General features: G+C 51.1%; 1 protein-coding gene across 1 annotated transcript; it reads right to left on the reverse strand.

Annotated features, from left to right (window-relative positions):
• Window positions 1-306: 306 nt before the first annotated feature.
• RAB7B (RAB7B, member RAS oncogene family) lies at window positions 307-13,107 on the reverse strand. Its single transcript, XM_004578702.2, has 5 exons — window positions 13,045-13,107; window positions 12,444-12,570; window positions 11,530-11,745; window positions 4,556-4,681; window positions 307-621 (listed from the first exon to the last, which is right to left on the reverse strand). Exons 1-5 carry the CDS (start codon window positions 13,095-13,097, stop codon window positions 544-546), a joined length of 600 nt encoding a protein of 199 aa, XP_004578759.2. The 5' UTR covers window positions 13,098-13,107; the 3' UTR covers window positions 307-543.
• Between the last annotated feature and the right edge of the window lie 8,740 nt (window positions 13,108-21,847).

Below are 21,847 nucleotides of genomic sequence, written 5' to 3' on the forward strand. Positions count from 1 at the left end.
AGTGCAGCCCCTCTGGTGTGGGCAGGTCACACACCACCCCCAACTCACAGATGAGCAAGCTGAGACTTCAGAGATGTATGTGGGTGGCTCAAACACCCAATCAAGGGTAATGAATGATCCTGTCCCTGGTGGCCTTTCCAGGTCCCTTATAGTCCCCTGTGGAAGGGGCAGGAGATTGGGGGGTCTCAGGCTTTACTGCTGGGGAATTTGGGGTACACAGCCTCATCACCTCTTCTAGTGGCTGAAGGTTGCTGAGCTGTATCGTCCTGTGTACTAGTGGCTTTGAGATGGGGCAGGAGAAGCCAGGAGGGCAGGCAGAGGGGTCGCAGGACCTGAAGGTCATTCGCCTCTCTGCCCAGATGTGCCTTCTGGCAGGAGAGTCGGGGCCACCAAGAACATCCTTATCTTCTCCAGGGTCTGCAGTTCGGCCATGATTCTCAGGGGGCAGCCCTCCGCTGCCTTCGCTCAGCCAGGGGAGACGCTGCCCGCTGGTTCTGGGCCCAGAGTCTGTAGTTGAAGGCCAGGTCCAGGGCCGCTGTGGAGTCAGCAGCATCTTCTCTGGGCCTGGTGTGGTGACAGCTTAATGGAGTCTGTGAGATGGCTCTCCAGGATGCTGCGGTACTGGGGGAAGAGAACTGGTCAGCCATTGTGTCCACATGCCCCCTCGTGCAAGTCACTAGTGCTTCCACTCCCACCTCACCCCTCCCTCTTCTTCCCAGGAGCCCAGGAGGTTGGGTGTTTGCATTAGGAGCCTGGTTTCTGCCTGGTCTCTGCCTGGAGCCCTTTCTGCCCTCCAGAAGGACTGTAAAGGGACACTGGCTTGGGCAGAGATGATGACTCTGGGCTTCTGTTAAGAACCAGTTCCCTCCTAACACTGCAGCACCTGCGTCCAATGACTTTGGCTCCCTTCCTTCTGTCCCTCCCCCACTCAGCCCTCCAGGAGCCCAGTCCGGGGCTCAGGGTCCAGGGAGGGGGTGATGGAAGCAGGGGGCCTTTACCCATGGGATGGATCCCCTGGCACCCAGCCACAGGCTTGTATGGCTCTCGATGCAGGAGTGCAGTGCATGGGCCTCTAGCTAGGGCAGGAACCAGTAAGCCCCACGGCCCTCTGTGTACCTGTGGCCCTGTCGTGGTAGTAATGATGCAAGTAGGGTTGAGCTTCCTGCACACCATGTCAAGCAGATCTGTTTGGGGTAATCTGGATTGTGTCTTCTGATTTTTATTTGCTTTGTGGCTCCCAGGCAAGGTCTGGGCACCCACCGGTAAATGCCAACTAGACCCCGAGTTCCTGGGGTCTGGGACCATGGGAATGTCAGGCTCCTCTGCCACATCCATTTTGGCAGCTCCCAAAGATGCCCAAGAGAGTCCCTAATTTCTCTGTCATTCATGCCACCTGCGACCCAGCAGTCATTGACCCTGAGAGCCCAGGGACGGTCCTTTCTCAAGGCATCTGGTCTGTGGACAGCCTCCATCTGAGTCTGCCCCTTGCAGAGCACAGGCTGTCCCTGGTCAGCCTGGTGGGTGGGCCTGGCTGCCCCATAGATGATCCTCCCATGTTATCAGAATTTTGAATTAAGCTGCAGACTGGGGCCAGCATGTGGTGCAGCACGTTAAGCTGCTGTTTACAATGCCAGCATCCCATATCAGAGTTCCAGTTCCAGTCCCAGCTGCTCCACTTCCAATCCAGCCTCATGCTCATGCACCTGGGAAGGCAGAAGATGGCCCAAATGCTCAGGTCTCTGCTACCTACATGGGAGACTAGGATGGAGTTCCTGGCTCCTCGAGTTGGTGTGGCTGAGAGCTGGAAACTGTGGCCATTTGGAGGGGTGAACCAACAGATTTCTCTGTCATTTTCTGCACCTTCCTCCCCGACAAAGCTCTTTTCCTCTGCCCTTAAAATCAATCTATCAATCTTTAAAAGAAAAGAAATATACAGTCAGGTATGGCCAACAATCTATTGGTTAACAAGGAACCATATGATTGCAATGTCAATGACATCACAGTTGTATTAGTTGCTCTGATTGGGTTGCCTAAGGACACTGCCTAAGATACGTTCTAGAACAAATCTATTGTTGTGATACATAACATCTGTATCTTATTTAGAATTTCTTTTGAAAAATTATCTATTTGCAAGGGAAAGAGGGTGAGGGCTCCCACCCACTGAGTCAGTCTCCAAATGCCTGTACAAGTTGGGCCGAAGCCAGGAGCAGGGAATTCCTTCCAGATCTCCATGTTGGTGGCACTACCTGACTACCTGGGTCATCCTCTCTGACTCCCAGCATCCACTGAGCAGGAAGCTGACGTCTGGGTCAGCTACCAGAGCCAGGTGCCCCACTGCAGACGGGATGTCTTAGCAGCCCAAATGCCAGCCCTGTGTGTGCTTTAACAGGGAGGATGTGTGCTGGGGCAGGGAGCAGCGTGCACTCTGCGAACAAAGTTACATCCTCTGGACGCTCTGGGAGAAATGCCCACACCTTAGCTTTCTGCCCTCCTCACTGGGGAGGATCCAGCCTCGAGTGTGGGCTCTGGCTCACGTGGTCCCAAACGCCATTCAGTTCTCCCTACTGCAGCGGATGGGGCCCCTCGTGGCACTGAGCTAATTTTAGCTAAAATTCAAATGTTTCTCAACCTCCAGGTCTTGGGGACAGGGGACAAGAGAGTGTCACTAAGGTCCTGGTCCCAGTTAATCCCCAGCACGGATGCCAACATTGTCAGCTTGCTGCTCAGGTTTCCTTCCTGGGAAACTTCTAAGCAGCTGCAAGCCACACATTGGTTTTCTGTGTCGTTCTTTGCTCCAGGCCCCTGGGGCTGCTTGTCCAGGTCTTGGGGAGAGGGAAGGGTCTGACTCTGCCAAGCTTCCACGAGGCTGTGATTGTGGGAGTCTGGCCCCACTTCCAGGGCTGGGCACCTCAGTGGCTTTCCTTTAGTCCTGCCCACGACTGACCTCATGAGGGCGCAGTAACTTCACGGAGCACCTGCAAGCGCGCCTGCCCATTGCCCTCTTGTCTTTCCCCAGCTAACACTAGAGGAGCTGAGCTCCTGTGCGTCATGTCACACCACTGGAACCTGGTGACATCAGTCCCGGAAGGGATGGCATTGTTAACTTTAGAATAGATGGGGGTCTCTCCTTTCTTTATTAGGAGAGGGGTAGGCGTTTGGCACAATGATTACAACCACATCAGGGTGACTGGGTTGGAATCCCAGATTTCCACTTCCTGACAATGTGCACCCAGGGTTGGGGGGTTGGGAAGGGACAGCTCAACTACTTGGACCCTGCCACTTGTGCAAGATCCAAGCCCTGACTGTTACAGGTATTTGGGGAATGAGCCAAGGGATAGGCAATGACTCTCTGCTTGTCTATCTATCAAATAAAATGAAATTAATTGTTACATATTCTGCATCATTCCTGGCAAAGTAGTCCACCATAGGCATCTGGTCACAGTCCCATGCCCTCTGGTCTTACCCTTCTCTCTGCCCCCTGGGACTCTGTATTCAGCAATCCCTGCATTGTACTGCCTGTGTTGGGGGAGCTTTTAGCACCCATCACCCTGCAAGGTCATTCCTGCCAGGTACCCCTGTGTGATGGGAGCCAGCTTCCTGGACCTTGTGATAAAGCCACACTTGACCATATGTAGAGAGCCACGCTCTGCGCTGCTTCCAGCTGACTGCAGGCAGGGAGGGGAAGCACAAGCCTCAGCCACAGTCTGCCATCCACCTCTGTCACCGTGGGCAGTACTTCTGTCCTGTGTCATCATCCACGATGACAACAACAGGTGCTGCCATTTTGGGGTGGGGCAGGGGAACCTCCAATCCCAACCCTTGGTGTTCATTTCCTTTCTTCAAAATCCTTGTTAGCACCCTCTCTCCCTGCTTCTAAGGAGCCCAGTCCGACCGAGTGCAGCAGGACAGTGGAACAAGCTGAGCCCTCTTCTGAGCCTCCAAAACCATCGGCACTGAAACCCTGCTCCCGCTCCTGCTCCTGCATCCAGTCCCGCCCTGAGCTCCTCTCCCCTCACTGCCACCTTTCCCCCATCACAGGCAGCTGGCTGGGTGCCTATCCCAGGGACCCTGTCACCAGCTCCTGTCCCAGGGTTGCAGTCACTCTCACAGCCCCTCTCTCCAGGGCTTGACACAGCTGATGGCCTCAGTAAGTGCTTGTCTGTGCTGATTCATGGTTCGGTTTGGAGGGTGTCAGTGGCCCCATGGCTTTGCTATCCTACCAAGACTGAGGCTTGGTGCCACTGGGCTTCTCTGGCACCAGGGAGGACTGGATCAGATCACTGGTCTTCAAATCCTAACTAAATTGGAGTCTCCTGGGGTCGGGAGCTGGAGGGAATGTTTTAGGGTAGCAGAGGAACCACCAGCTATAATGCTCTAGTAGTCATCTCGCTCTGAACCCCTGGGGTTCCAGAAGTGGAGCTGTGCTGAATCTCTTCAGCAGCTGGTTAATCAAGGCAAGAACATTCCTACCTGCGCCGGCATGCTCTCCTCTGCAGGCTCCTGCCAGCCGCAGGCGGGGCCAGCCCCAGCAGGTGTTCCCACCACACCTACTCACCCTCGCCAGTGCCCGACTGGCCAGCATCTCAAAGGCTTGCACCACATTGATGTCACTTTTGGCACTGACTTCGAAATAGGGAATGTCTTTCTCTTGACACCAGCCTTGGGCTAATTCCTGGGGCACCTGAATGAGGAGTAAAAATGGTCACTGTGTGTGTCGTCACCACAATCATTACCATCAGTCACTGCATTGCCTTCCATCATCTTAACCCCCACTTTCAGACCCTCCCACCTTCATTGCCACTGTAGCACCTGCAGCCCCCACCTCAGCTGTCATTTTCCTCCCATGGCACAATGTCTGGGTCTGTCCTGGTGCCCAGTTATCACAAATATTGTATCTCATGTCCCTCTCTTCCCATTTGATTTTATGGAATGATGGAATGCAAACTCTGAGACATCAGGACCTGGCACGATGACTCAATTGGCTAATCCCCGCTTTGCATGTGCTGGGATCCCATATGGGCACTAGTTTATGTCCTGGTTGCTCTACCTCCCATCCAGCTCCCTGCCTGTGGCCTGAGAAAGCAGTGAAGGATGGCCCAAAGCTTTGGGATCCTACACATGCATGGGAGACCCAGAAGAAGCTCCTAGCTCCTGGCTCCTGGCTTTGGATTGGCTCAACTCTGCCATTGTGGCCATTTGGGGAGTGAACCAGAGACGAAAGAGCTTTCTCTCTGCAAATCTGCCTTGCCAGTAATAATATATAGATCTTAAAAAAAAACAACAACAACAAACCCTGAAACATCAATTCAGATTATGTCACACAATAATCCTTTCTTCCTGACCCCTGGGCCACCCTCACAATGCTGACCTGAGAGAAAGCCCTGCCTTTTCCCTTCCAGTGTGAGCTACAGTCAGGATTTTCACAGTTGCTTTGTCTTTAATTATGAAGTCAAAATTATTTATCACTTAGGCTCTGATCCTGGAAATAGACTTGAGGTGTGGACTTGGGGACATGGGAATCGTGAACATTTCGGAAGTGTTACTCCCAGTAATTTCCTTTTTGAGCCACAATAACCATTGACATTCTGCTTGGTCTGTGACGGTTCTGCTCATTGGAGCCCAAATGTTTGGAAAAAATTAGTCCAGCTCGCACAATTTTATTTATAATGCTTCCCCACTTCTTTGCATCTAGAGTGATTAATTATATGTGTTAAAATTAGAATGTCAGGGTCTGCACGGGGGAAATGGAGTGCCTTCGGAGACCAAGAACTCTGAGGTCACCCACCCCCATTTGGATCTACCACATGGGATGGAAGAAGCCCAAATCCTGCCTTGCAGGATCTAAGGTCATTGGAACAACAACCAGGATCCCTGAGCGGTCCGCAGAAACAGAAGAACAGTAAACTTCCTTTGGGACTAGGGAGAGGAGCTTTCTCTGGTCCTTGCCTGCTTCCAATTTTGGGTCCCCACCCCCTCTCGTAATAACCATCAGGAGCGCTCCAGAAACCCCTCAAAACTAACAAACAAACAAAACTAGAATAGATAGAGAACAACATGGAAAACTTAGACAGGAAACGGTCAGCGTGGATGCACTTATAACTCACTGGGTGGGACACAAAGATTAGTTACTCCTCACTGGGGTATGGAAGATTTCACTGCACACCCCACCTAAACATGCTCACCTAAACTGTTGACATATATCCTGTTAGAATTATAGAGTTAGACCACCTGAAAAACAGCCAGGTTCAGTGAAAACATGCTTCAATGCTATAAACTGCTAAATACTAAAATTAAACTAGGCATGAGACAGCTGAATAGCCATCTAAGCCATTTTAAGGTGTATAGAATACGGTTGAATGTGAACCAAAATTGAAATGTCTATGAAGAAGTCACAGGTTGTGGTTGAGAACCTGCATTTTCCTATTAACATATTGGTTATTCAATACCATGTCAATTAATGCCATAATGTTGTAAATGGTTGGAAATATTATGTTGGGTCTTTTAATTGATTGGGATGATACTCTGCCGGCTCTACCTTCAGACCAGAGATGGTCTCACCAAGAAACCATTGAACTTACCAGGACAATAAGATGCTGGACTTTATGCTTGGTAAATACCTCCAATGAAAGAATCTCAACTGAATTTGAACTATGGAAATGCAACAAGGTGGAGCAATCCACCGTGGCGGGGGGGAGGGCGTGGGAAGGGGCGGGGGGAATCCCAGTGCATAAAAAAATGTATCACATAATGCAAAGTAATTAATTTAAAAAAATGAAATGCAATAAAAAAAAAGAATGTCAGGGTCTGGCATGATGGCTCAATGGCTAAATCCTTGTCTTACAAGCATCAGTATTCCATATGGGTACAGGTTTGTGTCTTGGTTGCTCCACTTCCAATCCAGCTCCCTGCTTGTGGCCTGGGATAGTCAAGGACAGCCAAAACCTTGGGACCCTGCACGCGTGTGGGAGACCTGGAAGAAGCTCCTGTTGCTGGATCAGTCAGTTCTGATCACTGAAGCCATTTGGGGAGTAAACCAGTGGATAGAAGAACTTTCTCTTTGTCTCTCCTTCTCTCAGTAATTCTGATCTGCCTTTCCAATAAAAATAAATAAATTTTTAAAAACTTGTAAAAAAAAGTTAGTTTGTCACATACTAACCAGTCAACCCTTACCAAAAATATGAAGAATATTTTTAGAAAGCATGATTCTAATTCTGCATGTCAGTGGTAGGCCAGGAATGATCTGTTTGAGCATACAGCAAAATATCCACATTTCTGTGAATAAACTTCTTGTAGTATAGATGCTAACAAAGCTGTTCTTTACAATAAAAGTGACTTTTTTCACTGCTACCTTTTTATAGAAGGAGTAGAGTTGGTTTTTAAAGCTAGGTCGGTGATCTCTTTATCTTTCTTCTTAAACTTATTTCAAAGACAGACTGTGCACGCGAGAGAAGAGACAGAGAGCTGGGGGAGAGAGATGTAGGGAGATCCTCCACCTATGGTTCATTCCACAAACAGCCGCAGCAGCAGTCTGGGCTAAGTTGAAGCCAGAAGCCCAGAGCTCCATCCCGATCTCTCATGTGAGAGCAGGAGCCCAAAGAGTTGAGCCATCTCTCACTGCTTTTTCAGATGCACTTTAGCAGAGAGCTGAATGGGATGTGGACTTGAACTGGTGCTTCCAAATGGTATACCAGCATAGCACACTATAGTTTAACCTGATGAGCTACAATTTGGGGCTGAAGTCAGTAATGTTTTTTTAAAATCACTCTGAGTACGTGTGAGTGTGTGTGTATGTGTACCTCTGTGTGTGTGTATAGTGTAATAAAATACACAGCAGTATAGTTTGGTGTTTTCACCTAAGTGTACCGTTCAGGGCACCGAGGACCAGCGTGCCATGGTACAGCCATCACTGATGTTCCTCAACTTTCTCACTTTTCAATTTTTATTTCAATTTCTTAATTTTGTCATTTTTTCAATATTTAATTTCCTCTTGTTAAGCAACCAAACACCAGTGTCACCAGTTTGTCCCATGGAGACGTCAGGGGAAGGACAAGAGTTGCACCATTTTCTTCACTTGGCAATCGCAGAAAATTCGTGCTCTAGTCTCTGTGCCCGAAGAAGCTGGCATGGACCTGAGGATGTACGTGGAGCAAGGATGGGGCATGGGCTGGGCTGAGCTGGGTGCGGTGGTATGAGCTGTATGAGCTATAGAGGGCACCTTCAGGACTCACCCACTGGCTTGTGCAGGGGAGCTGGTCCCCCGAGAGTGCCCCCTGGGACCCTGCTAGGTTCCTGCCACAGCGAGGACACCCTGGCTTTACAATTAGCTCCCTGCATGCGAGTGCCCTGCTCTCCTCCACCTTCTTTTCTTACTCCCTGATGGTTCCGAGTTTCCTCACCTCCTCTCTTCCTTCTTCATCCCCCGGGGACCTACTTGTTGAAAAACACCCTTCCCTGCACCTCTTCCCTCACCCTGTCCTCCCAGACCCTCCTTTGCCTGACCGCCTATCCCCACCGGCTTCTTCCTAACCGTGATCTTCCTCTCTCTATAAGCCAAGTCCTTTCCTCCCCACTGCCTGGGAATATGACCTGGATCCTTCTGTTCCTGGGAGCTGCCACCGGCACCTCACCTGCCCAGTGCCTCTTTCACTGCACCCCTGCCACAGGTGGGACTTCCTGTGCCCTCGGTGCCAGCCACCACCTCTCACAACTCCCTGACAGCATCCCCACCTCAGCCTCTCCCTCCCCAGGCTACACCCAGGGCCTCTGCACACTGCTAAATCCACTCTCCCCTCCGCAATCGCTTCCTATTCCCCAGCCTCGTCTCATCCCCCACTCCCGTGCTTTCCCAAGGCCCTCATGGCTGCGCTTGCCTGGAAAAAAAACAAAGCCTCAGGTCCCTTGTTTCTGGCTTTTTCCCCAGGTAGGGCTGTGCAGGGAGAACATTCCACAGACCCCACATCAAGTTCACAGTCTCTTCGATCAGCTGGCAGCATCAAATCTTCCTCCTTGATCAGCGGCTCCTCCCTGATCAACTGGCCAGACTGCCATTGTTTGCAACTCTCAGCTTCTCATTCACCTCGAACCGCCTCAAGGCCTACCCCACCAGTGACAGCAACAGGACAGGACGGCAGACTGGAAACTTGTCTGCTGTAAAGCGGGTTGGGCCCCAGAATGCCCTGGGACCATGCGTGTTTCCAAAGATCATAACCAAGAATTTGTTAGGTGACTCTAAAATTCCCACAAGGGGGTCAGGAAAAATCTCTTGGGACAGGGTTTTCCTTGAAGTCAGATGCCTGTTTCTCACTGCCCCCACTGTGCCTAGCGAGGGAATAGGCTTGAATCAAGTCCAAAGCCTCCAGGAAGATCATTAGCCTATAACCCCTGAGGTTTGGTGCACTGGTGCCTGACATATCCCTAAGCAATCCAAGGCTAGGGCTATGGGACTGAGAGGAATACAGCCAGCATACATGAGTGTGCCAGGGTAAGGAGGTGTGGGCTGGGGCTCATGTAAACCCAGAGACTGCTTGAAGAAGGAGTGACCCCCACCAAGTGGAGGAGCAGCTGAAAAGTTAAGGGTTGAGGAGGGGGAAGAGGAGAACACAAGAACCTCATCATGGGAGGGCAGTGCAGTGCTCCAGTGGAGACTTCTCACTGACCCACAGAAGAAAGTGCTTGTGACACCTGCGAGCTCCAGACAGCGCAACACTGAGCCATCACAGAGGCAACACCCAGCTCTTCTTACCTCCCCTTCCTCTGCTGTGAACAGGTTCTTTCAGATAAGGGTGTGTGTGTTTTTGTGTGTGTGTGTTGATTGGTTGGCAATACGGTCAAAGGCAGCAAGCTCCCCTTGCTGGAACATAGGGGTCTTACCAGTAACTGCCCCCATGGGGAAAGGAAAAAGGCACACTTTGCCTTATAATGAACTTAGGACTGGGCTTGCTAGCTGGGCCTGGGTATTAGTAATGAGCGAAGGGAACTGAGTTTCCAATGAAAGGACCCTAGAGCTCCTGATGCTCCATTCCCATGAAGCTTCTCCATTGTGGTTTCATTGTGATGTGCTCCACATCTGCTGGTGATCTCAAGCTGCCTGCAGGTGCAGAACGAGCTCCTGGACTCAGCATGTCCCAGTCAGACACAGTGCCTCTGGGAGCAGCCTGCTCTCCCTTCTGTAGGCAGCAGCTCAGTGGGAGGCACTGTCCATGCCCTGTCCTCCCACCCCAGCCCCTTCCATCCAACCACTTGTTCCACAGTGCCCAAAGACGCCTCAGTTCTCCTACTGCTTTTCTCGATTTGAACCATCTTGCAAACACAGTCCAAACACCATGGTTCAGTTCCCCATCACTTTTTTCTATTTGAGACATTGACAAAAAAAGAAAGCAATTTTTTGATGCCATATGGCTTCTTTGGCATGAGAGCATCTTTCATAAATTAAGTCTATCTCTTCCCTTTCCTATCGGCAGGTGATGATTAGAAGAGCCAGCTTCCCCTACTTGTGGCCTGGGAAAGCAGTCGAGGACGGCCCAATGCATTGGGACCCTGCACCCGCATGGGAGACCCAGAAGAGGTTCCTGGTTCCCAGCATCGGATCGGCGTGCACCGGCCCATCGCGGCTCACTTGGGGAGTGAATCATCGGATGGAAGATCTTCCCCCCTCTCTCCTCCTCTCTGTATATCTGACTTTGTAATAAAATAAATAAATCTTTAAAAAAAAAAAAAGAGCCAGCTTCTCGGTGGCAAACATTTCCACTGCCAGCTCCCTTCCACCAGGAAGCAGACTGACTGTCCAGGGGTTAGCCCCACGGTGCAGAGTATGCACAAGCTGTTTAGATGAATACTTTCCCATTAGGCATGTAGGCCCAGGAATTATGTATTTACTTATTTAAGAGACAGAGGGTTCTCTTTTGATAGTTCACTCCTGCCAAATGCTCACAGGAATAGGGGATTAATGTGACTCTCTCATGTGGGCAGCAGGAGGCCAACTACTTGACCCATTGCTGGTGCCTCCTGGAGTCCGCATTAGGAGGAAGCTGTGGTCAGGAGCTAGAGCTGGGAATCAAACCCAGGCACTCTGATGTAGGACACAGATGTCTTAGTGACCACTGGGCTAAAAGCCTGTCCCGTCCATAAATTCTGCAGCCCCTCCCACTCCCCTCAGCAGACACACTGTCCTACAGATTAGCTCCGATTCCACTGAGGCCTAGTCCCTACCTGCAACTGAAACCTGAACTCCTCTACTCCTAGAGGAGACTTGTTCCCAGCTCTTGGCCCACATCAGGGTGGAACCCACCTCTTCCAGGAAGCCTGTCCAGTGTTCTGGGTGTGGGTGGAGGCCCCTTCACTGCAATTCCCGAATCTCCAGGATAGTTCTCACTGCGTTTGGCATCGTGTATCATCATTGTCTGTATCCACTACCAGACTGAAATTCTGCAAGTAGGAGATGTCCCTGATTCAGCTCTGTATGTGTGGGACAAGACACAGCAACTGGCACCAGCTCACACAATGCTTGTTGAATGAATGAAGGAATGGTACCTTCCGGTCATCCAGGTCGATTTTGTTTCCCAGCACCACCATGGGGTAGGGCTGCTCTACAGGGATGATCTTGGCCAGAACGTCACCGCGCCAGATATCCAAGGCTTCAAAGGATTCCAGGTCGGTGACATCGAAAGCCAGAAGACAGCCATCGGAGCCTTTGTAGAAGGTGGACACCACAGAGCGGAACCGCTCCTGCCCGCCTGTATCCCAGATCTAGAGGGGAAGAAGGGCCACCAAGGGCTGGGGTGAGTGGCTGGAGGGAGCCCCACCATGTTTCAGTCCTCTCTCCTGGTGAGGAGGTAAGAAGTCCTGGCACAGGGGTACCCACCCAGTCCCTTCACACTGGGGTACTTGACCTCCCCCACCCCCATCCTGCCCCGCCCCACTGCATAGAACACTGCTGCAGGGACACTCACACCCTCACAGCTGGTTCTCAGTGGCCTCTTTATCCTCCCCACTGGGATTGCTATTCCCATCTGAGGGATCCTGAAAGCTTGACCTTGAGAATGACTTGCCCAAGGTCATTGCTAAGTTTCCCAGAGATTCTGAGACTAGGTGGTGCTTCTCATCTCCCAGTTCCAGGGTTTGTTCTTTTCCTTCTAGATCAGGGATCAACACCTTGCCTGCCCCACCCCCATCCCCAGAACCACATAGCAAACATTTGTAGCCTTGCAAACTATGTCTTTCTTAGTTATAGTAACTCAAGTACTTGATCATCCTGTGCAAAACATAGGAAGTGAACCAATGGGCGTAGCTGTGTCCCAAGAAAAGCATATTTATCGAATTAGCTAGGGCACAAGTCTCTGGCTTGGACCATGCTAGCTCTGGATACAACTCACTGTGTCAGCAGCTGTGCAGGGATGCGAGCGAGCATCAGGCGGGTGTTTTCTGCAGAGGGGGTGATGGCTCACCTGCAGCTTTAGCGTCGTGTCCTCCAGGATGATGATCTTGGAGAGGATGCTGGCCCCCAGTGTGGTCTGGTAATCTTCATAAAATGTCTTGTGCACATACTGGTGAAGGAGGGAAGTCTTCCCCACGCTACGGGAAAACCCCAGACACATGTGAGCACACAGCTTCATTTGTCCCATTCTGAATGTCTTATCACACCCCTCTCACGGCTGTCTCTCCCTGGGATTCTGAATTTCTAACATCCTTGGTCCACGGGAATAAGAAATGTTTTTTGGAGATAGAAAACAATGGAAATGATCCGAGATGTTGGCTGGTCAGGGTTTTCCTGAATGTGGCAGGCAGTGGGGAGGGCAGACAGCTGCTAAATGGCTTGCCTGGTTGCTAGTCACACAGCCACTTATTACAGGTTAATGCAGAGCTAGGACCAGGAGTCATCGATTGCTCTACAGCCTCTTTCTCCCAGTTATGCTTCCTTTACTGAAGTGGGATGCAACTTCCTGGTTCCACCTGAGTCAGGAAGGGACCCATGGGAGGTGGGAGCACACCCCAGTACCAGGGATGGGGTCTCAATGCCTCTGGGTTAGAGGCGACTCCTATGCTTACCCAAGGGCGCCAACAATGATGAGTTTCAGGTCCACCTTCTTCTGGGGATTCATGGAAGGGCTCCAGTACCTGCAGAGAAAGAGGGGATTTGCACAGGCTGACTCTGGGGGCCTGAGGCTGTCCTGAGGCTGGCTTTGCACCCTGTCCCTTGCGGACCTGCCTGGGTTCCGCCCCAACTCTGCACCAGGGAGTCTCCTGAGGTGGATCTGGAAGAGTGGTGATCCAGAGGGCAATCAAATGCCTCCGCCTGCAGCTCTCCCAACTCTGCTCTCCGAGGTAACCTAGAGTGCCAGGGCAGGATGGGGCTGACCAGAGGCCTCACGGTCAGCCAAGCCTGCAGCCAGCCTGGGATGCAGGGCTGTGTCAGGAGAGGGGATAGGAAGCAGGGACAAGGGGCTCGTTGTCCGCAGGGCCCACAGGCTGTGGGTGGAAGCATGCTCCACCCCACTCCCAGCTCCCAGCTGAGGTGGGGCTGTAGCTGCCAATCAAAAAGGCTCTCACTGCAGCTGGCCAGAGAGGAGTCAACATGTTTCTAGAAAGCCACTTGGCAGCCAGAGCCGAGAGCCCTAAAATGTCCCTGTTGGGCACTTCTAGGAACTGGTCTTAAGAAAACAATCTGAAAGGCAGGCCAAACATCTCGTTCAGGGCTGTTCTTCAGTTTTGTTGATAAGCATCCAACCACAAAACAAAAACAAAGACAAAACAAAAACCTCACTGTGGCACACAATAACTGATCTATTAAACAGGCATTCAAATGCTTCAGAGAATTTTGTAGCAACATGGAAATTTTTTTTAAATTTATTTATTAATTACATTGTATTATGTGACACAGTTTTATAGGTACTGGGATTCCCCCACCCCTCCCCAAACCTTCCCCCCATGGTGGATTCCTCCACCTTGTTGCATAACCACAGTTCAAGTTCAGTTGAGATTCCTTCACTGCAAGCATATACCAAGCATAGAGTCCAGCATCTTATTGACCAGATAAGTTCAACGGCTTCTTAGGGAGACCCTCTCTGGTCTGAAAGTAGAGCCAGCAGAGTATCATCCCGATCAATTAAAAGCTCGAACATACCATCAGCAACAATTTATAACATTATGGAATTAATTGACATAGTATTGAGTAACCAATATGTTAAAAATAAATGCGAGTTCTTAACCACATCCTGTGCTACTTCATTGACATTTCAATTTTAGTTTATATACAACAGGTTCTATACATTTTAAAATAGCTATAGATTATTGTTCAGCTGTCTAGTGTCTATTTTCATTTTAATATTTAGCCTTTTATAGCGTTGAAGCGTAATTTTGCTGAACCTGGCTTTTTTTTTTTTCCTGGCAATCTAGGCTGGCTTATAACTCCAACAAGACATATGTCAACAGTTTAGGTGCAGAATAGTTTTAGGAGCAGTGTGCAGAGAAATCCTCAATACCGTAGTGAGGAGTAACTAATATTTCACGTCTTCCTCACACCTTCTAGGGTGATGGAAGATTTCTCCGCTCTTCCACCCACTTATGGAATAACATAGGATATTAAAAGTATATTAGGTTTTACAATTCTTTGATGTAGATCATAAGCAGTCTGACTCACATTTATTGTTGGTTCGTTGGTTGCTTCACAATATCTGATTGCATGTGAGATAGGCTGAGGTTGAGATAATACTACATTTTACAGGTACTATTTTTCATATTGACATCATTTCATCTTAAATTAAGGCAAACATGTGATATCTAACCTTTTGGGATTGGCTCATTTCCCTTAGCATTCTGGTTTCCAGTTGGGCCCATTTGGCCACAAAGAACTGCATTTTGGTTTTTTTAATAGCTGAGTAATATTCCATGGAGTAGATGAACCATAGCTTTCTTATCTATCCTTCTGCTGATGGGCATTTTGGTTGCTTCCAAGTTTTTACAATTACTGATTGTGCTGCTATGAACATAGGGGTGCAGCAACATGGGAAATGTTCAAGCCCCAGTATCTGAATGCAAAGCAGAAGACGCTAACTTGTATGTGCAAAATCAGCCCAAACATTTGAGTTTCTACTTGTACAGTAAAAGGCTTACAGGGAGATACATAAAAAGATGTCGAGTCCAGCAATCCGATATGGATTTATAGCTAAAGGAGATAACATCATGTGTTGAGGATAAATCTGCACCTTGTGTGGCATTGCAATCCTATGCACCACAGCCACGAAATAAGATCAAGCTGAATGTATGCATAAGGACAGGGTGGGAGCTCTTCCACTCAGCCTTCGAAAAGAGGCAAACTCTGCCCCTTGTAATGATATAAACAGATCTGGAAAACCTTGTGTTAAAGGAAATAAACCAAACACAGAGAGATAAATGCTGCCTAAGCTGAACAGGTTGAACTCATAGACACAGGGATTCAGGGGCAGGTGCAGTTGGGGAGATGCTGATCAAAGGACATCAAGATTGCATTCAGGGTATCTACCACATAACCTGGTGCCTGTAGCTAGTATCCATGTCTTGCACTCTTGGAAATCATCAAGAAGACAGGGGTTAGACGGTCTCATCACAAACACATAATAAGGGTGCTTCCAGGCATTCCTGGAAAGGCAGACATCATGCCCCAGTGGGTGAGCTGCTGTGCGGGAGTTCTGCACCCTACCACCACACTGCCTGAGTTGAGTCCTGGCTCTTTCCTGCATTTCAGACCCAGCTTCCTGGGTGGTAGCCTGTGATGGCTCAGGTGATTGGGCCCTGTGCTCTAGAAAGGAAGCCAGCACAGGGAGCTGAGGAGTGGGGTAGACACTGGCCCTGGCTGAACATGCGCAGTGGCTGCTCTGCTTGCCCTGGTGGGTGTGAGGAAGCCTCAGTCCACTCCCACTAGAGGAGGGCAGTTGGCACCTGCAGCCAGCTGCTGACTGGAAATATTCAGAGAGACAATTGCACCTGTGTGGAGCATGGACAGCCTGGCTTCCTTGTCACTATGTCCTGGATAATAGTACGAATTTGAACCCTTAGGATCTGTGTGCACAGGAATCCAGGGCCTTGGGCTGGGAGAGCTGGAAGAGCTTAAGGAGACAGAGCACGGAGTCAGCAGAACAGAGAGCTGCAATGGGAGCAGAAAGCATGGGATGAAAATTGTTTACTTCGAGGTTCCCCAGTGGTAGAACCACACATGTAGTCAGAGTGAGCAGATCTCACACTACACGCATACTCATGCAGCTCACACTGGTGCTGAGAGCTTTGCCAAAACACAGACAAAAATGTACATATCTTCGGAAGGGTTGAAGGAATTCCCACGTTATTACAACACACTGAACACACAGCGTGCTAGCGGGCATGGATTAAAGGCCTGAGACACGTCAGTTGGCTAATGACTATCATCTATGCGCATCAGCAGCCTGTGGACACGGCAGCTTTAGGATCCTGATTTGACTCCTGAAGAGCTGGCCGGCCAGAGATATGAAGCATTTTGTCCCCTCACACAGAAGCTGTACCTGGACGTGGTACCCACATCTGAATCCCCAGGCCAGGCCCAGAAGCCACAGGCTCCACAGTGGCAGCCACACAGCCCAGGCCTCCGTGTCCCGCGTGAGAGTCCAGGTGGATGTGTGTGGGAAGGGAGGATGGGAAGATAAAGTGTGTGATTCCATGCATGCTGCTGAGCATCAGTGCCCAAAGCAGAAAACACCCTTTCAGAAGATAAAAGACAGCGCACCAAAAACGAAAATGGACAAAGAATATGAGAGAGCAACTTTAGCTAGGAAACTTCCATGAATTCTGACCCATTCCAACTCTGGGATATTAGGCAGGTGTGAAAAGATGACACCAAGTAATAGGAAGCTAAGTGTGATACACAAGTCAAAACATAAGGTGGAGGAAGAATTTGTATAGCAGGTTCCCACTGTATACAAATAGGCAACATGCCAGGTCACGTGTTTCATAATATATGCACATCTGTATGGTATGTACACCTGGCCTGTAAATGCACATCCAGGAGGGGCAGATGCACCCTAAACGGTGAACAAGAGACACGGGAAAACCGGTGACAGGCTATGTGTCTGGATTTAAAATTTGTTACACAAGCCCTTTAAGTTATTTTTGTAACTAAACACACACACACACACACACACACACAGACACACACTGATTTTAAAAAAGACAGTGTGGGCGGAGGGCAGTCCGGAGCCCTTTGCATGTGGCTTCCTGGTGGGATGAGGCACTCTGGGGCCTGGGACAGGACAGAGAAGCTGTCAGGCATGGCAGAGTGGTCCTGGTTTTGCAGCCGGAGCTCTCAGCCCTGCCAAGTACCTGGCTGACCTCGGGGAGTCCCCTCCCCTATGGCCAATTGCCCTCTCTCTCTCTCTCTCTCTCTCTTTTTTTTAACTGCCCTCTCACAAGGGAAATGGAATCCCCTCTGTGGGTGGCACATGTGGGTTCTCATCGCACAATGTCTCCACCTCCCCCGGCTTGGAATGCTCCAGATAGTTCCTTCCCTCAGGACAGCAGGAGTTTAGGGGCCAGAGACCTGACTGTAGTACTTGCCATTTTCCATCCCATTTTGGGGTACCCAGGAATACCTGCACCCCACAGGAAGGACCTCAGAGGCCATTTGATCTAAGCTCCCACCCAGTGCTCCAGCCTTTGCCACCACAGCCGTGCCAAGATGTGGCCAGCGACTCCCTGGGGCTGCCTCTCTCGCTGGGGACGGGTTTCTCCTTGCTCAGGTCCCCTCCACACACCTGCCCCTTTGCTGTTTGCAACCTTCTGCTTGAATTGCCCTGGAGTCTTTCTTCTCAGAACCTTATGGGTTGCCTCTGCCTTTGACTCCCCCGCCCGACTCCCCAAGCCCTGACTACCTGGGTGCCTTCCCTCGGACCTGCCCTCAAAGTGCTCCATCCCTGTAAGTTCTTGATCCAACTCCCAGTGGGCCGGGCATTTGCTAGGCCTGTTGTTTAAAAATAACCTGCTCTTTGAGCCTGGGGTCACCCACCAGAGCAAGTGTGATCAGGACTGGGTCCATGGCAGGGGGTGGGTGACTGGGGTTAGACACAGGTTGGGGTCAGCTAAGCAGTTCAACAGATACAGGGGTGGCTCAAGTCCCTTCCCTGGCCAGCTCTCTTCTGCTGCTGCCTGGGCCTTGGCTGTGGCTGTCCTTTGAAGCCTCCAGCCACCCACTCAGCTGAGTCAAATGTTCCCAATCAGGGCATCTTCCAGGAGGACAGGCTGAGTCACCCTCCACTGTTAAACCACAGTAAGAAGCATGGGCCGGACTACAGGCCCCTGGCCCAGGGCTGCACGCAGCAGAGCCTGCAGACCCTCACTTTCTGTTGGATGTGACCAACTCATGCCCCCTGCCACAGCCATGGTCTGGCTGATTTGCTGCCAAGCAAGAAAGACAGAGGAGTGCCTGGGTCCAGCTCCATGGGAAGTCTTGCACCTGCTCTACTTCCGCCTTCCCACTTCCCTTCTCTCTCTGCCCCATTGCCTTAGCCAGGACCTGGGCCCTGTCTTTTGCCTCCTTCCAGCCATGTGAGGCGGACGGACTAGTGACTCTGGCACAGGAGGCGTGGGAAGCAGGCGCAGGCCTGGCCCTCTGGCCTCTCAACATCTCCCTGATGATTGCCTTGGAAAACTACAAAGCATCCGCCCTTAAAAACCAGAACTCTCTGATTGCTTTAGCCACTGAAGCCCTCGCAGGTCTAGACCTGCTCCTCCTAGGGAGTGCACCCAGAGCCTGTTTTTGAGCCGCTCACAAGTCTCACTCTTGAGTTCTGTGGGCGTGGCAATCCTGTCTCCCCCAGTTGTGTATTCCCAGAGGGCAGGGCAGTGCCCACACCTCTCTGTATCCCTCCTCCCTGCCAAGAGACTGAGAGAAATGCTGGGAATAGAGGCTTCCCTTACATGTTTGTCCATCCACGCATCCATTCATGCATCCACGCATGTAGCCATCCAGCAGGAGTTCCCAGTGCCTGCAGTGCCCTTGCCCTGTGTATGCCTGGGGACACAGCTCAGTTAACTATTGCCACGGGAGCTTGGCAGTGGAGAGGTTGGTTGGCAAGCCCAAAGAAACTGTTTTTATTCAAGCATTACAGAGCACAAGCAGTTTACAAAATGCCCTAGGGCACAGTGAATTTCTGAGGCAGAACAAGTTAGTGGCAAGCTGGGACCAAAACCCAGATCTGCCCAGCTCTGTTTATGGACTCACCTAGCCTGGGAGCCCTGCGCTGGTAGAAATACTTAAAATATGCAACAGAAGGGACAATTTCTTCCTCCGGCTGACACAACTTCCTCCCTCCACCCGCAGAAGAGTAGCCAGTCCACGTGGGAGAAGGCTTGGGCAGGCCCTGAGGGTTTGGGCAGCGGCACCGCCCTTCCCCGACACGGCCTGGGGCTAAGGGCTCTTGCAGATCGCAGATCGGTTGGCCGGAGCCCCAGCTGTCGGAGAGCCCCGGGAGGTCCCCTTCTCTGCCACGCCCCGCGAGTTTATCCAGGGTCCGGGGTCTTTGCGCTGCAGCCGCAGAACCGCAGCCTGCTGCCTGCCTCCCCTGCCTCCACGCCTCTGCCCAGCACCCCTATAGTTCCGGCAGCCAGAAGGCCGGCGCCGGGCCTCCAGGGCACTCACGGTGGCGGCCGTCAGCACGGGCATCCGAAGGCTGCCGGAGGTTCCTGCTGAGTCTGGCTGTTGTTGGCGGGACCGGTGGGGCGCGCTGTTGTGGTCTCGCCTTGTGGTGACGGCCAGGGCTTCCCTGCGTTTTGCTCCTCTTCCTCTCGGCACAGACTTGGGAAAGTTGCAAAAGAGGTTGGGCCGGGTGACCTCAGCCGCGTGGGTGGAGGGGGTGGAGTGGAATGGGAAAGTCGTGGCCTCACAGATGCCAAGCGAGGCCCCTGGAGCTTCCTCTACAGGGAGTGTGGAGGGTGGCAGCCTAGGTCCTGGAGCTGCGCTGGTGGGCACCCAGGAGACCTCTGGCTTGTGCAGGAATTTCTGCCTTGGCCCTTTGGTTTGCTGAATTTTCAGATACACTCAAATACGGTGGACTAAGCACCTGCCAGGAAGGAAGAGGTCTGATCTTTGTGTCTTAACCTTTCTCCAGTATTGTACGTGTGTGTGTGCACATACACACCCCCTATTCTATCATCACACATAATATCATACCCTTATTACACACACCCTATACTCCATCACACACATATATCATACCTCCATACATAAACATATATAACGCTCTCACCACACACATATATCTGACCCTCATCACACACTGCACACGTGCATACGTATATATCTTACTCCCATCACACACACATATCACCCTCTATCACACACATATACCATCACACACATATGTATATTATACCCTCAACACACATACACATATCATACCCCATCACACAACACATGCACACCATACACACACACATCTCCCTACACTATACATACCCCTACTGCATAACCACACCCCATCCCCACATGCTATGCACTCCACATAGCCCCATCTACTTACATACACTGCAATAGGCCTGTGAGCTGTAAGGTGAGTCCTGACATCTCCCCAGACTCTAGGTGCGGCTGTGTGACCTGGCCTCACATGGGGAGGAGACTGCTGTGATTCCAGAGCCTGGAGCCACACTTGGGGTGACTGTGGCTGCAGATGAGGAGGGGTATAGCCAGCTCAGATAATGCCCTATGCAGGGGTCCATAGCGCTCAGCTGCACCCCGACCCCTCCTGGCTGGGGTTTTGCTCTCACCTGGCTTTGTGTAACCCTCCTGACTGTAAGCTGATCCTCGCTGTGTGTCTAGAAGTCTTGGGGCTCTTCCTGCTGGTTACACCTTGCATTCCTCAAGGGCAGAGCCAATGTCCCTGCATCCCACACTGGCCATTCTCTGGAACAGGCCCTGCCGTGGAGTTTTTGGTGGAGCAAAAGTGGATACCCATTGCCTCCTTCCAGTTAGCAAATGTGCCTGCTGAGTAGACACAATGATTATCACACAGGATGATACTGGGCAGGGTGATCTGCTGCTGGAGACACAGCAGAATGTGCCCAGAAATCAAGCGCACACACACACACACACACACACACACACACACACACATACTCCTCCACCTATTGGCTCATTCCCTACATGGCCTCAAGGCAGGGACTGGGCCATGCTGAAGCCAGGATCCTGGGATCCCATATGGATCTCATGCATGGGTGGCAGAGACCCAAGGACTTGTACCATCTTCTGCTGCCTTCTCAGATGTGTTAGCGGGGCGCTGGATTGAAAGTGGGACAGCCAGCGCTCAAATTGGTAGTCCGATATGAACTGATGATGTCATGATCAACTGTTTAACTTGCTGTGCCACAAAGCTAGCCCCAAGACAAGGTTTAAATTGAATGTGTGTGTGTGTGTGTGTGTGAGAGAAAGAGAGAGAGAGAGAGAGAGAGAAAGAGAGAGAGAGAGACTCAGTCCAGAGTCATGCAGTTTCTTTCAGAGAAGACAGGAGCTGGTGAGGAGCCTGTTGCTGCTGCTGCCACCTCTACCGCTGCTACAGGTGCTATGGGCTCAGGGCCCGTGAATTCTCCTTGGCCACCCCTCACAGCTTCTGAATGCGGCGCTAGAGTGCATGCTTTCAGGGGACGCAGGCAGAACTATCCCGATAACTTAGGCGGCTGAGTCACCAGTCACCCGCAGGAGTCTCCACTTCCCCAAGCCACGTGGCTGAGATGTCAGCAGCTTTACGTTTCCTCTGACACACACTCCCGTGGAGGGTGGCGCCATGCTTGCAGTCAGCAGGGGAGACCCAGGTGCTGCACACACTGAGTTTTCCTCTTCTTCCCCAGCCTCCTGCAG

The sequence above is a fragment of the Ochotona princeps genome, chromosome 10 (assembly GCF_030435755.1).
Source record: "Ochotona princeps isolate mOchPri1 chromosome 10, mOchPri1.hap1, whole genome shotgun sequence".
Taxonomy (NCBI): domain Eukaryota; kingdom Metazoa; phylum Chordata; class Mammalia; order Lagomorpha; family Ochotonidae; genus Ochotona; species Ochotona princeps.

Coding starts and splice junctions, on each gene's coding strand:
- RAB7B (XM_004578702.2), bottom strand. CDS start 13,097: ATGAATCCCCAGAAGAAGGTGGACCTGAAACTCATCATTGTTGGCGCC. Junction 12,571..13,044: donor ATCATTGTTGGCGCCCTTGG/GTAAGCATAGGA, acceptor GTTTTCCCGTAG/CGTGGGGAAGACTTCCCTCC. Junction 11,746..12,443: donor ACACGACGCTAAAGCTGCAG/GTGAGCCATCAC, acceptor CTTCCCCTCTAG/ATCTGGGATACAGGCGGGCA.